Source organism: Oncorhynchus kisutch, unplaced genomic scaffold (genome assembly GCF_002021735.2).
Source record: "Oncorhynchus kisutch isolate 150728-3 unplaced genomic scaffold, Okis_V2 scaffold906, whole genome shotgun sequence".
Classification (NCBI taxonomy): domain Eukaryota; kingdom Metazoa; phylum Chordata; class Actinopteri; order Salmoniformes; family Salmonidae; genus Oncorhynchus; species Oncorhynchus kisutch.
In genome coordinates this window covers 16369-31171 of record NW_022262851.1, presented here as the reverse complement: position 1 = coordinate 31171, position 14803 = coordinate 16369, and the positions used below count along the sequence as shown (strand labels likewise).

At 47.8% G+C, this 14803-nt stretch overlaps 1 protein-coding gene across 1 annotated transcript in view; it reads right to left on the bottom strand.

Moving 5' to 3' along the window:
- The window catches only part of LOC116363052 (zinc finger protein 609-like), a 30111-nt gene that overhangs the window by 1415 nt on the left and 13893 nt on the right, over positions 1–14803 (bottom strand). Inside the window, 5 exon segments of the mRNA XM_031816962.1 lie at positions 1559–1637; positions 1885–2253; positions 2390–2762; positions 2982–5415; positions 8998–9085. Of these exon segments, the coding sequence (XP_031672822.1) occupies positions 1564–1637; positions 1885–2253; positions 2390–2762; positions 2982–5415; positions 8998–9085 (3338 nt within the window). The 3' untranslated portion in view covers positions 1559–1563.

The window sequence follows — 14803 nt, the reverse complement described above, 5'->3', positions numbered from 1 at the left end:
GTACTAAGTCTTTTCCCAGGGAGCTGTGTATCAGACTGTTGTACAGGCCAGTAGTACTAAGTCTTTTCCCAGGGAGCTGTGTATCAGACTGTTGTCCAGGCCAGTAGTACTAAGTCTTTTCCCAGAGAGCTGTGTATCAGACTGTTGTCCAGGCCAGTAGTACTAAGTCTTTTCCCAGGGAGCTGTGTATCAGACTGTTGTCCAGGCCAGTAGTACTAAGTCTTTTCCCAGGGAGCTGTGTATCAGACTGTTGTCCAGGCCAGTAGTACTAAGTCTTTTCCCAGAGAGCTGTGTATCAGACTGTTGTCCAGGCCAGTAGTACTAAGTCTTTTCCCAGGGAGCTGTGTATCAGACTGTTGTCCAGGCCAGTAGTACTAAGTCTTTTCCCAGGGAGCTGTGTATCAGACTGTTGTCCAGGCCAGTAGTACTAAGTCTTTTCCCAGAGAGCTGTGTATCAGACTGTTGTCCAGGCCAGTAGTACTAAGTCTTTTCCCAGGGAACTGTGTATCAGACTGTTGTCCAGGCCAGTAGTACTAAGTCTTTTCCCAGAGAGCTGTGTATCAGACTGTTGTACAGTACAGTAGTACTAAGTCTTTTCCCAGGGAGCTGTGTATCAGACTGTTGTCCAGGCCAGTAGTACTAAGTCTTTTCCCAGGGAGCTGTGTATCAGACTGTTGTCCAGGCCAGTAGTACTAAGTCTTTTCCCAGAGAGCTGTGTATCAGACTGTTGTCCAGGCCAGTAGTACTAAGTATTTTCCCAGGGAGCTGTGTATCAGACTGTTGTCCAGGCCAGTAGTAATAAGTATTTTCCCAGAGAGCTGTATATCAGACTGTTGTCCAGGCCAGTAGTACTAAGTATTTTCCCAGGGAGCTGTGTATCAGACTGTTGTCCAGGCCAGTAGTACTAAGTCTTTTCCCAGAGAGCTGTGTATCAGACTGTTGTCCAGGCCAGTAGTACTAAGTCTTTTCCCAGAGAGCTGTGTATCAGACTGTTGTCCAGGCCAGTAGTACTAAGTCAGTGCGATTGTAAAGTATAGCATAATTTCTCATATGTAATGAGGCATAGAAGCTACAGGTTGTCAAAGTACTGCATGTCTACATCTTTTCCCACCATGCTCTCTGTCCATACGGCCACATCTGACCCCAGTATCTATTTGTCTGGCTAATGAGACCGTGATACTCCCATTGGTGTGACCTATTTGTTATGTGTATGTACTGACGTGTATGTGTAACTGATAGAAGCACACACACCACACACACACACACACACACACACACACACACACACACCACACACACGTTTTAAAAGTATGTAAATTGTAAAGTATTTAGTGTGTAAAGTCATTGTGGTTGTATGTGTCAGACCCCAGTAAGACTGTCTCCATTGGCGTCGTCTATGACACAGTTTGGTTAGTGTGCACACAGTACCAAGTATTTGGTGTGATACCGTCCATTTGGTTATTGAACTGCACTTTATGTCTGCTGATGTATTTTTCTCTTTTAAGATCCATTTTATTCTGTTTGTGTGCCTGTCCGTCTGTCTGACTAGGGGCCTTACCGTTTTCATCTCCGCGCCGGGGGGTAGAGGGAGGGGGCTGCGGCTTGCTGACTGGCAACAATAGCTGATGACGAGAGACCTGTGCGAGGCGGAAAATGTATGTACATCAGTTGGGGAGGGTGCATCAGTTGGGGAGGGTGCATCAGTTGGGGAGGGTGCATCAGTTGGGGAGGGTGCATCAGTTGGGGAGGGTGCATCAGTTGGGGAGGGTGCATCAGTTGGGGAGGGTACATCCGTTGTGGTGGGTACATCAGTTGTGTATCAGTAAAAGTTTCCGAGAGCCTTGTCAGTCATAATAGTAAAAGTGGTGATTGGCTGCGACTGACCTGTAGTGTAGGACAGATCATACTGGCCCGAGAGCAGCGGGTATCCCAGGTGGTGATGGGAGGGCATGATGCGCTGGGAGGGCGAGGAGCGTGGCCGCTCCATGTCCCTCTCTCGTTCCCTCTCCCCGCCGCTCCTCTCTCCCCTGTCCCTCTCATGGGACGGCTTGTCGCCCACCGTGGGGGACTTGCTCTTGTACTGGCTGGCGTGCTGCTGCAGGATGTCCAGGGCCTTGGAGTCCACCGAAGCTGCCTTGCCACTCACCGTGGGGCTGGCGCGCGACTTGTCACCTCCCCTCGCCTCCTCCTCACCGCCAGCCATCTTGCCGCCGTAAGGGGAGAACGGATAGCCCGCGGGCAGGTAGGGGGAACCTAACATGGGGGACAGGTCATTGTGTTAATTTCATTCATGGCTTAATATCAAAACATTTGTATAGAGATTTTTTGGGCAAATGCACTTTCACCAAGTGGTTCCTTTCTATACCAATAGTTGATCTGGTGTGGTTACCTGGGTAATTCTGCATCATGACTGTGGGCATGCCTCTGTACCCGGGGTGGCTGGGGTCATAGCCCTGCCCATAAGGGTAACCAGGCATATAGGGCATGTAGCCCTGGTGCTGCGCCAGGGCCGAGGAGAACTGCATGTGGGCATTGGCGCGAGGGTCTTTGCCCATGGCCCGTTGGTCCTCAGCAGAAGACGTTCTGGGGTCTGTGCCCTCTTTCGGACCAGTGCCATCCTCCTCTTTGGGACCGCCACTCTCCTTGGGCCTGTTGGGCCTGTCGTCCTTTCCTTTGCGGTCGCGGTCTCTCTCTCGCTCTCGGTCTCTCTCGTCTTTCCACCGCGGTGGTGGTTGTTGCTGCTCGTCCTCCATCTGGGTCTGCTTGGGGTAGACAGATGGTGTGAATGGGTTAACTCAGGGATACCTCTCTAAAACAACTCCACAGCTCTCTAGAAGGGCTACAAGTGATCCAAACATGATCTAAAATGAGCATCAATCACCACATTACACTGCAATCATTAACATAATAAAATATGTACAAATAATAGAATATAAGAACACACCTAAGTATGAAAAATAATAGGGTATTTTTTTTTTTACCTGTCTGTACCACATGGCTTGCTCTATCCCCGCTCTGGAGTCTAGGCTTGGCTTGGAGTCCTCCTTCCCATGGTGCCCCCCTTCACTCAGCTTCATCTTCAGCCCTTCGGCCTGCTGTGACTTAGATACCTCTCCTTTCAGGCCTGTGGCGGAGGCCTTGGAGGGCTCCGATGGAGAGTCTCTGGTCTTACCCTGGTTCTGTTGGGTCTTGTTGGCCAGGCTGTCTGTCTTTCCAGGGGCCTTGGAGAGAGTGGGCGGCCCCAAGGCCTTCTGCTTCCACTCCTCCTTCATGGAGGCCTCGCGTTCCTTCATGGCCGCCGCGTCAGAGCTCTTCTTCTCCGCCACCGCCACCCGGTGCTGCTCAGAGATCACCTGGCGCTGGCGCTCCTCATACTGGTGCCGGTAGGCCGGGTTGGTGTTGAGCAGGTGGTTGTGGTAGGCCTGGTCCGGGTGGTAGGCATACGGGGGAACGTAGGAGTACTGGTTGTAATAGAGAGGCTGCATGTACATGTTGGAGCGCTGTTGGATGACTGACTGCTGCTGCTGCTGCTGCTGCTGCTGTTGTTGTTGTTGTTGATGATGATGATGATGATGTTGTTGTTGTTGACTGGAGGCGTTCATCTCGGCTTTGCGATCTTCGTGAGGCTCCACTTTGACCTTGTCTTCCACATTCTCCTGTTCGTCCTCACGCTTCACTTTCAATGCCGGACTTTCGGTGTGCGGCATGCCCGGGTTGGCGGCACCGGGGCTGGGGCAGGTGTAGTTGGGCGAGTAGTAGGCCTCATAGCCGGCATAGTACGGAGACTCCTTGTTGGGCGTCTGGCTGGGAAACAAGGCTTTCTTTGCTCCTTCTCTGATACCTTGGTCCTCCACCTTGACCTTCACCCCTTCCACAAGTCTGCCCTCGCCGTCCTCCCCTGCGTCCGAGATGTCCGAGTACGCCGGGCTGTTGGTCTTGACCGAGGAGTTGTCGGCTCCGCCACCATTCTGGGTGACCACGTGGAGGGGCGTGAGTGGCTGAGGCATTCCCGTGCCCTCTATCCGGCTGGCCACCCCTATGGACAGACTGGGGGCGTTGTCGGTGAAGCTGTAGATCTTATCCGCCTCTGCCTTGATGCTGGCAAGACGGCTCTGGTGGGGGTCCGAGGAGCCGTTAAGTAGCCCGTCACCTTTTCCTGGCTCTGAGGACTCAGAGTAGGGACTCTTGCCCTCTTCTGGTTTCCCCCCTTTCCCCAGAGGCTTAGGGCTCTCTGCCTCCTTCCTGCTGTCTCTCTTCTTCTTCTCCTTCTTCTTCTTTTCTTTTGAGGCACCGGAAGCAGGGTTCAGCGTGACAGGGTTCAGCGCGACAGGGTCTCCCATCACGGCGGGGGGTTTGATGGGCTGGGTGCCCTTCATCTGGGGGCTTTTGGGGATGCCCTGTATCATAGGGGGGATCCCTAGAGAAGCATTGGGGTTCCCCCCGGCAGGGAAAGAGGCAGCCTGTAAGGAGTAGAGCTGCTGGGAAGCTACGCTCCCTGGGGGTACAGGCCGGGACGATGACTTCATGTTCTTCTGAGATAGTTTGTCGGTCTTGGACTTTTTGTGGGACTTGGACTTTTCCATGCCGTCGTTGCTGGCCTCATCGGTGAGACAGGGCCCGTCGTCACAGCCTTCCATCGGTATGCCGCTTGCTTCAGGGTCAGCGTCGCCACCTTTCTTTTTACTCTGTTTGGAACCAAACTTGCCCGGGGAAGGAGACGGACTCTGGCAGTCAAAGCCCCTTCCTTTGGGGGTGACAGACCGTGCGGGAGACAGACAGCCTTTGTGAGAACTGGAGGCCCCGTTGCAGTTCCCCGGCTCAGGGTGAAGCGTGGAGTCCTCCCCGTATTCACTGTCCCCATCCAGGTCCAGCTTGATGTCGTCGTCGTCGTGGGCGCGGGCCTGGTGGTACTTGAGGCCGTTGATGTGCTTGTACTTCTTGTTGCAGCCGGGGTGCGGGCAGTCGATGAGGACCGGCGAGGGACAGTTGCGGTCGAGTGTCGGGGGCTGGGGCTCAGTTTTAATTGAGGGGATGGGGGGAGGGACAGGGGGAAGCGCCCCTCCTCCTCCGCTGTTGGAGTTGGTGCGCATGCGCTTGTTGCCTTTGGTGTCCTCAGAGCTGGAGTTGGGCTCCATGTCTGAGGCAGGTTTGGACTTGCGCTTGCTGGCCGATGAGGGGCTGGCCTTGACATCCTCTGTGTTGCTGTTGGGTGGCGTGCGGCGCTCCGACGACGTCTGGCTGCCCCGCCGACCCTTACTGTTGTTGTTGGCAGCACGTGTCTTGCTGGTGCCGCTGCCCTTGTTGTCCGACGAGTTGCTGTTCTCGTTGACGGGTGTGTTGCTGTTGGGCCTCATCCTCTTGCCCCGGCCCCGGCCATTCCTCATCTCCAAGTCACTGGTGGGAGACTCACAGAACCTGAGGAGACAAGAGGACGTAGACGTTAGCAAATTACATTACGCATGCCAAAAACAAACGTCATTTAAAAAAGGTTGACTGATAAATGTAGGCAGAATACAAATGACACTAAATAGCTAGGTTTCCATCCAATCTGCATAACACAATATGTGCATTTTCCACCAGAGATGGGTTTCCATCAAATGAACTTGTTGTGGATAAAAGGCTGTGTGTGATGACAGTGCACATAAACATATATTTTGTCACAAAACCTGTTAGTTTTAGAGCAGGGGTGCCCACTCTGATCTTGGCACGTGCACTTTACCCAACAGCTGCCAGATACAGTGTGGGTAGGCTACATGCATAATGAGATTATTATGGAGAAGATAAATATTATTTGTATTTGTCAAATGGCAGCAAAGCATCGATCATCATGTCACCAGAATAAGACCCTGGATATTGATTGGAAAGGAGCATCAAGCTCGTCACCGTGCACTTTCACCACCCTGTGAAGTTCATCACCGTGCACTTTCACCACCCTGTGAAGTTCATCACCGTGCACTTTCACCACCCTGTGAAGTTCATCACCGTGCACTTTCACCACCCTGTGAAGTTCATCACCGTGCACTTTCACCACCCTGTGAAGTTCATCACCGTGCACTTTCACCACCCTGTGAAGTTCATCACCGTGCACTTTCACCACCCTGTGAAGCTCATCACCGTGCACTTTCACCACCCTGTGAAGTTCATCACCGTGCACTTTCACCACCCTGTGAAGCTCATCACCGTGCACTTTCACCACCCTGTGAAGTTCATCACCGTGCACTTTCACCACCCTGTGAAGTTCATCACCGTGCACTTTCACCACCCTGTGAAGTTCATCATAACTTATTTCATCTGTAGCCTAATAAACTGCATGCTTTCCTGTGTCATAGTGGGAGGACCACACAACATAAGTGTATTTCAATGATGGTTAATTACATCAATATTTGCGCATAAAAAGGCGTTTCGACCTCCATTTCTCACATAATCAATTTCCCCGACACAAAAAGATCCCAACCATGTTGAACAAACAAATAGTCTGTCACCATTTTAAAAATTGTATCGGCATATCCTGTTTCCATCAGCCCAGCTGTGACTGTTTTCATGCATCAGGTAATTCATTCACATGAAATGGTTGGAAGGAAACCTGGTTAATGATTTGCTGAAATTCTACATTTCTAGATAAGACAGCAATAAACTGGGTCTGTATATCAGCAAGCCTTACACACAACTTATGGGGTGGAATTCCTTTGTCTTTCATTTTGTCCAAATAAAGAGTGAACATTAGTTGCAGAAGGAAGAGGGTGAACATCTACACTACATACACACAAAAGGTATGTGGACACCCCTTCAAATTAGTGGATTCGGCTATTTCCGCCAAACCCGTTGCTGACAGGTGTGTAACATCGAGCACACAGCCATGCAATCTCAGGAAAGCATGCAATCTCCATAGACAAAAATTGGCAGTAGTATGGCCTTACTGAAGAGCTCAGTGACTATCAATGTGGCACCGTCATGGGATGCCACGTTTCCACCAAGTCAGTTCATCAAATTTCTGCCCTGCTAAAGCTACCCCGGTCAACTGTAAGTGCTGTTATTGTGAAGTGGAAACGTTTAGAAGGAACAACGGCTAAGCCGCGAACTGGTAGGCCACACAAGTTCACAGAACATGACTGCCAAGTGCTGAAGTGCATAAAAAGCATCTGTCCTCTGTTGCAACACTCACTATCAAGTTCCAAACTGCCTCGATGCAACGTCAGCACAAGAACGGTTCGTCGGGAGCTTCATGAAATGGGTTTCCATGGCCGAGCAGCTGCACACAAGCCTAAGATCACCATGCGCAATGGCAACCGTCGGCTGGAGTGGTATAAAGCTTGCCGCCATTGGACTCCGGAGCAATGGAAATGCGCTCTCTGGAGTGATGAATAACGCGTCACCATCTGGCAGTCCGACGGACGAATCTGGGTTTGGCGGATGCCAGGAGAACGCTACCTGTGCCCCAATGCATAGTGCCAACTGTAAAGCAACAGCATACAATGACAGCTTGGGGAAGGCCCTTTTCTGTTTCAGCATGACAATGCTCCTGTGCACAATGCGAGGTCCATACAGAAATGGTTTGTCGATTGGTGTGGAAGAACTTGACTGGCCTACACAGAGCCCTGACCTTAACCCCATCGACCACCTTTGGGATGAATTGGAATGCTACTGCGAGCCAGGCCTAATCGCCCAACATCAGTGCCAGACTTCACTAATGCTTGTGGCTGAATGGAAGCAAGTCCCCGCAGCAATGTTCCAACATCTAGTGGAAAGCTTTAATAGCAGCAACGGGGGGGGAACCAACTCTTAATGCCCATGATTTTGGAATGATATGTTCGACGAGCAGGTGTCCACATACTTTTGGTCATGCAGTGTACCTACCTGCCTGCTAAATCATAAGTAGCATAATTCACATCCCTAAAATAGAGTTGGGCCCCCATGTCTCTATGATAATAATGTAATTATCCCAGCAGTGAAGGTTAACAGTCCGTGACAAAGACACCAGGGCCTGGGATGACTCATAACTTCCCCCTCCAATCACTCCAAACTATTTCACCAGCAGCAGGGGATGAGAGTCAATCCGTAGGCCCTCGGAGATTGAGGAATTCAGACTCATTAGTCATTACTCATCGTGGAGCTGGAGAGCCTGCGGATTTGGTTTCCTGAAAGTTTGTTGAGCTGTTACTTTGCGGAGAGCCTTCAATCAAACTGTCACAGTAAGCCCAGCTACAATGCAATTCTGAAAGCCAGTCTGTCACTGTTTTGAGAGTGACTCAAGTTGGCCGTGGATGTGCAGCGCTTGAGTGGTATGGTCTATCAAAAAATGTAAGCTAAACTCTCTGCGGTAGTTAAATGAGATGGGGACTCCAGGAATGAAGATATCTCGTGTAGGAAAAAAAAGAGCATGAGAAAATGAGCCAGTGCTGAGACAATGCTGCTGATAGGAGGTGTGGTCCCACCACGAGTGGAGAATGTGATACAGTGTTGGGAAAAGCTATTAGCTCAATAATTGGATCCGGCAATCTGGCTTGTTGGAGGATTCTATTTCTATCACTTCCTCTCGGGACGTCAGCAGTTTGCAGAATGTATCTCCGAGCCCAAGTTAAAAGACTACAGTGGATAGACAAGCACTGCTGGCCCCCTAGAGACAGAGGTGAGGACTAATATCCAACAGCTAGCGTGATATAGATGGCAGATTGGTAGATTCATATCGGAGTTCCCTCTTTATGCAAGGAAAGGTGAGAAACCAAGTGCTGGAAGGGTAAATGATTTTTTTTAATGGAGTATCTGATGTTTGATGGTCCCTGGTAATGCTCTTATTTGACATCAAACACTACTAACTTCATGACTTATGATACTGTGTAAAGATTACGGCCAGCGACCATTTTTCAAATACAATTCAGAAAGCCTAACGTCAATACCTTATTTCAAAATGTTCAGTTGAATCCAGTTAATGAAAGACAAAGTACCAAAATGTGAACCGTCTGGAATAACAGTGGAGATAATGTATGGAGACGCGCTTACCTGGGAGGTGCCCAATCATGTCGAGTACAGTCCAACAGGGTGCCGACGTAGCTCTTGTTCCTCCAGGTCACATTCACCACGAGCATGCCTGTGGGAAAAGAACACAATCCTTAATTTGTCATTCATAAGAGTAACGAGACTACCATACATCATCTGGATTAATGATCTCACATTCACACCATAGTGCCAAGACAGAATTTAACAGTTGCTCCATCATTAAGAATGACCTCAAGTTGTATTCTTCAATTAACCGGGGCCACCGCATCTAACCGGGGCCACCGCAACTAACCGGGACCACCGCAACAGCTCCCATTTAAATAGATCAGACAGGGGTTCCTGGGCATACTCTCAAAGCAGAACCCCTATTATAATGTTGTCGGTTCTACATTACTGCTGTCTATTATAATGTTGTCGGTTCTCCATTACTGCTGTCTATTATAATGTTGTCAGTTCTCCACTACTGCTGTCTATTATAATGTTGTCAGTTCTCCATTACTGTTGTCTATTATAATGTTGTCAGTTCTCCATTACTGCTGTCTATTATAATGTTGTCAGTTCTCCATTACTGTTGTCTATTATAATGTTGTCAGTTCTCCATTACTGCTGTCTATTATAATGTTGTCAGTTCTACATTACTGCTGTCTATTAGAATGTTGTCAGGTCTCCATTACTGTTGTCTATTATAATGTTGTCGGTTCTACATTACTGCTGTCTATTATAATGTTGTAGGTTCTATATGACCACTGTCTATTATAATGTTGTCAGTTCTCCATTACTGCTGTCTATTATAATGTTGTCAGTTCTCCATTACTGCTGTCTATTATGTTGTAGGTTCTACATTACTGCTGTCTATTATAATGTTGTAGGTTCTACATTACTGCTGTCTATTATGTTGTAGGTTCTACATTACTGCTGTCTATTATAATGTTGTAGGTTCTATATGACCACTGTCTATTATAATGTTGTCAGTTCTCCATTACTGCTGTCTATTATAATGTTGTCAGTTCTCCATTACTGCTGTCTATTATGTTGTAGGTTCTACATTACTGCTGTCTATTATAATGTTGTAGGTTCTACATTACTGCTGTCTATTATAATGTTGTAGGTTCTACATTACTGCTGTCTATTATAATGTTGTAGGTTCTATATGACCACTGTCTATTATAATGTTGTCCGTTCTCCATTACTGCTGTCTATTATAATGTTGTCAGGTCTCCATTACTGTTGTCTATTATAATGTTGTCAGTTCTCCATTACTGTTGTCTATTATAATGTTGTCAGTTCTCCATTACTGTTGTCTATTATAATGTTGTCAGTTCTCCATCACTGTTATCTATTATAATGTTGTCGGTTCTACATTACTGCTGTCTATTATAATGTTGTCCGTTCTCCATTACTGCTGTCTATTATAATGTTGTCGGTTCTACATTAGTGTTGTCTATTATAATGTTGTCGGTTCTACATTAGTGTTGTCTATTATAATGTTGTCGGTTCTACATTAGTGTTGTCTATTATAATGTTGTCGGTTCTACATTAGTGTTGTCTATTATGTTGTCAGTTCTCCATTACTGTTGTCTATTATAATGTTGTCAGTTCTACATTAGTGTTGTCTATTATGTTGTCAGTTCTCCATTACTGTTGTCTATTATAATGTTGTAGGTTCTATATGACCACTGTCTATTATAATGTTGTCAGGTCTCCATTACTGTTGTCTATTATAATGTTGTAGGTTCTATATGACCACTGCAAGATCCTTCGGTAGCACCAATAGTTTTCTTATTTGTATGTAGAATGATTTTCTGTCCTCCTTTTTGACTTTGCTACCAAGCATCAGACTTCCCAGTGAGAAAAAGATTGTGCTATTACAGGGAAAAACACATATGAGGCCTTTGCTTTAGTGATGGCTCTGTAGTTCATATTCAGCCTGAGGGTGTAACGATCCAGCAGAGCTTAATGATTCTGCTAGGAGCCCTTAGTGGAGTGCCAGAGCAAAGATATTGTTAAATTAATGTCTGATGTTCTGGGCATCAGCAGCCACGCTGCAGGAGAGAAGCAAGAAGCCAGTACAGGAATATCCTCAACTTATCTGGTATGTGGCTGACTGCGGCTGACCAGGGGGCTACTGTGTTGTCATTTCACTGGCGTTAAGTTGGCAGCATTCAGAACCACTAGTTTTTCTAGGCATGCATGGCCAGGCTAGGAGATATATAACCTGGCGCGTTAAATCCAACTTTAGCTTGAGGTGAGATCATCCAATGGAATGACCTGGTGTGAGATCATACAATAGCCTATATCTCTCACACACACACACACACACACGTGGAAATCACAGGTCAGTTTGGAGAATACAAGATTCATCAACACTGATAGGTTAGGAAGTCTGCTACACCTCTCTCCATAACTTTGTTACTCGTCAATGACCACACATAAAATAAAAACATAACTGTTTAATGCTGATCATAATATGATCTAAAGCTGATGAGAATTTATGACAGGTGATCATTTTTTGTTGTTGGCAAACTCAATAATAAAAACACCAACAAAAAAAGCATAGTGTTGCAGACGACAGCAAGTTGTCTCCCGGTTTAAAAACAGCCTAGATGTATTACCCCATAGCCCACCGCCCGGTGACCTCAGCATGCCATCTCAGCACTGCAGTAGAAACTAGAGTCTGCAGTGAAGTAACTTGTCTAATAGCACAAGAATGCTGGCTGGCAGCTTCCATTCCTGCACGTATTTTATTAGCTCAGGAAACCTCCCCCCCTCTCCCTTTCCTGTGTCGAACCCTCTCCCCTCCATCTAACCTAGTGCAGGTCTCGTCTGTCTTTCTGCTGCAGGACTGCCTCTGGCACTGAAAGTGGTTGCCAGTTGGTGAGCGTATAAGGCATTTCTACATACGTTTACAGGAACCTGGTGACACTTGGCCACTGGCCCCGTTCCTACTCCAGTCCAGATGGTAAACACGAGTGCTCACCCCCAGCCCTTGCTCTTTCAACTGGCACCAACTGGAAAGCATTGTGATGGGCCGGCCAGGCCATTGAGTTTGGCCTTGCGTGACGTGACGTTAGAGGGCTTATCCAGCACCTTTATCACCCTGCCCCCACCCTCTCGACAGACAAGCTAATGCAAAATGAAACTGGCAGCCAATACTGGCTGAATAGGAAAAAGCAACTGAACAGCTATGTTGTCTTTGGCATTTTGTCAACATTTAACTCACTCAGTGACTGTGCTGTGCTCCAATATTGGCAGAATTTGTATGTGCATGTTAATACGTATTAAAAGCAACAAAAATGTTGATCGAAATACTATCTGCTAAACTGTACAGCTAATCAGGTTAGGAGAGGGGTTTATTGTAGCCGTGTTGGCGTACATATGTCAACATAACTTAATAATCACCAATGTACTCCTTGCCAAAATCCCAATATCAGGACATAACAAATGACGGAGATAATTTCAACCGTTCAGAAGGCAGTTAAACTGACAGGCTGAAGGTGTTTGTAGCTGATTATCGGGAAGACGTGTTTGTGATCTCTCAGTGTCGTCTCTGGACTTGTTCGCAGTAAAGGGACCAGACTGGGTCAGTTAAAAAAACAAGGCCAACCCTTTCAAATGCGAGTTCAGTGGGGGAAGCAGGCAGAGACACCAGTGGTCCACCCTCCCCCTTCACCCTCTCCACCTCACTCCCCCCTTTCCATCAACCTCATTAGGGTCGCCTGAGCCAAGTGATTGAAATCAACATTAATGAGAACGATTGGCCTGTATTTCACCTCTCATTTCCACTGAGCAACAAATAGTGTCCGTGTCCCTAAACCCTCCACCACTGGACTCCTTGGTACACTACTAATGAATAAGACTCTAATGGCAGAGAATATCAGTCAGGAGGTTGCTCCTGGATGCATGGATCAGCGGCTCCCAGGTCCCCACTGACACGTTTCATTAGGTTACTGGGAGCTCCATAATCAGCTCCCCTGCAGCTGGTCAAGCCTGCTGGCCACAGGGACACGGCCGACCTTTGAACCTCTCCTACTCAACACGCCTTTAGCCGCTTCTCAGCATTCTCCGTCTCCGACTGCGATTATGAAGGTTTAAAGCTAATCGAAGTCCTTCAGGTACCTCAGATTTCTCCTGCTCCACATGGATCAAAATGGCTTTGGCCTTTACTCTGACCATTCCAATCAAAGGGGCAATCTGATATTTCAACCTCTCCCTGACCGAATCTAATAACTACACGTTTCAAGCAGACCGTCACAGTCCCTGTGACCAAGAAAGCGAAGGTAACATGCCTAAATGACTAAGCACTCACGTCGGTGGCCATGAAGTGCTTCGAAAGGCTGGTCTTGGCTCACAGTACCATCATCCCGGAAACCCTAGACCCGCTCCAATTCACATACCGTCCCAACCGCTCCACAGATGACACAATCTCAAACACACTCCACACTGCCCTTTCCCACCTGGACAAAAGGAACACCTATGTGAGAATGCTGTTCATAGACTACAGCCCAGCGTTCAACACTATAGTGCCCTCAAAGCTCATCACTAAACTAAGGACCCTGGGACTAAACACCTCCCTGGTGGATCTGGATCCTGAACTTCCTGATGGTCCGTCCCCAGTTTTGTAAGGGTAGGCAACACCACATCTGCCACGCTGATCCTCAACATGGGGTGCATGCTTAGTCCCCTCCTGTACTCCCTGCTCACCCACAACTGCGTGGCCAAACACGACTCCAACAACATCATTAAGTTTGCTGACGATAACGGTGGTAGGCCTGATCAGAGACAACGATTAGACAGCCTGTAGGCAGGAGGTCAGAGTCCTGGCAGTGTGTTTCCAGGACAACAACCTCTCGTCTCAATGTGAGCAAGACAAAAGAGCGGATTGTGGACTACAGGAAAAGGAGAGCCAACCAGGCCCCCCATTGACATTGTGGTAGTGCAGAGGGTCGACAGTTTCAAGTTCCTTGGTGTCCACATCACCAACAAACTATCGTAGTCCAAACACACCAAGACAGTTGTGAAGAGGGCACGACAAAGCCTTTCTCCCCCTCAGGAGACTGAAAAGATTTGGCATTAGTCCCCAGATCTTCAAGAAGTTCAACAGCTGAACCATCGAGAGCATCCTGACTGGTTGCATCCCCGCCTGGTATGGCAACTGCTCGGCATACGACGTAAGACGCTACAGAGGGTAGCCACACAGATTATTTACACTCCCCACCACCTTTATTTTTACAATGCTCCTTCTCGCTGTTTATTATCTATGCATAGTCACTTTTACTAACCTGTACCCTCACAAATTGACTTGGTACCGGTACCCCCTGTATACATTACTGCTGGGGCGGCAGGGTAGCCTAGTGGTTAGAGCATTGGACTAGTGAGCAGAAGGTTGCCAGTTCAAACCCCCGAGCCGACAAGGTACAAATCTGTCGTTCAGCCCCTGAACAGGCAGTTAACCCCACTGTTCCCAGGCCGTCATTGTAAATAAGAATGTGTTCTTAACTGACTTGCCTGGTTAAATACAGGTGAAATAAAAATACAGCCTCATTATGGTTATTTTATTGTGTTACTTTTATTCGTTGTAAATCTTACTTAAGTCTATTTCTTGAACTGCAGGTTAAGGGCTTGTAAGAAAGCATTTCACGTAAGCTCCTCACCGGATGTATTTGGGGCATGTGACAAATCAAATTGGATTTCATCTGATATGCAGTTGAAACAACAAACTGGTCACCCCGCCACTTGTTTAGCCCCTTTAAGGTTCAGAGCTAATATGAGTTTGTTATAATCTCATTAACTGCTACAAATGCAGCTAAGC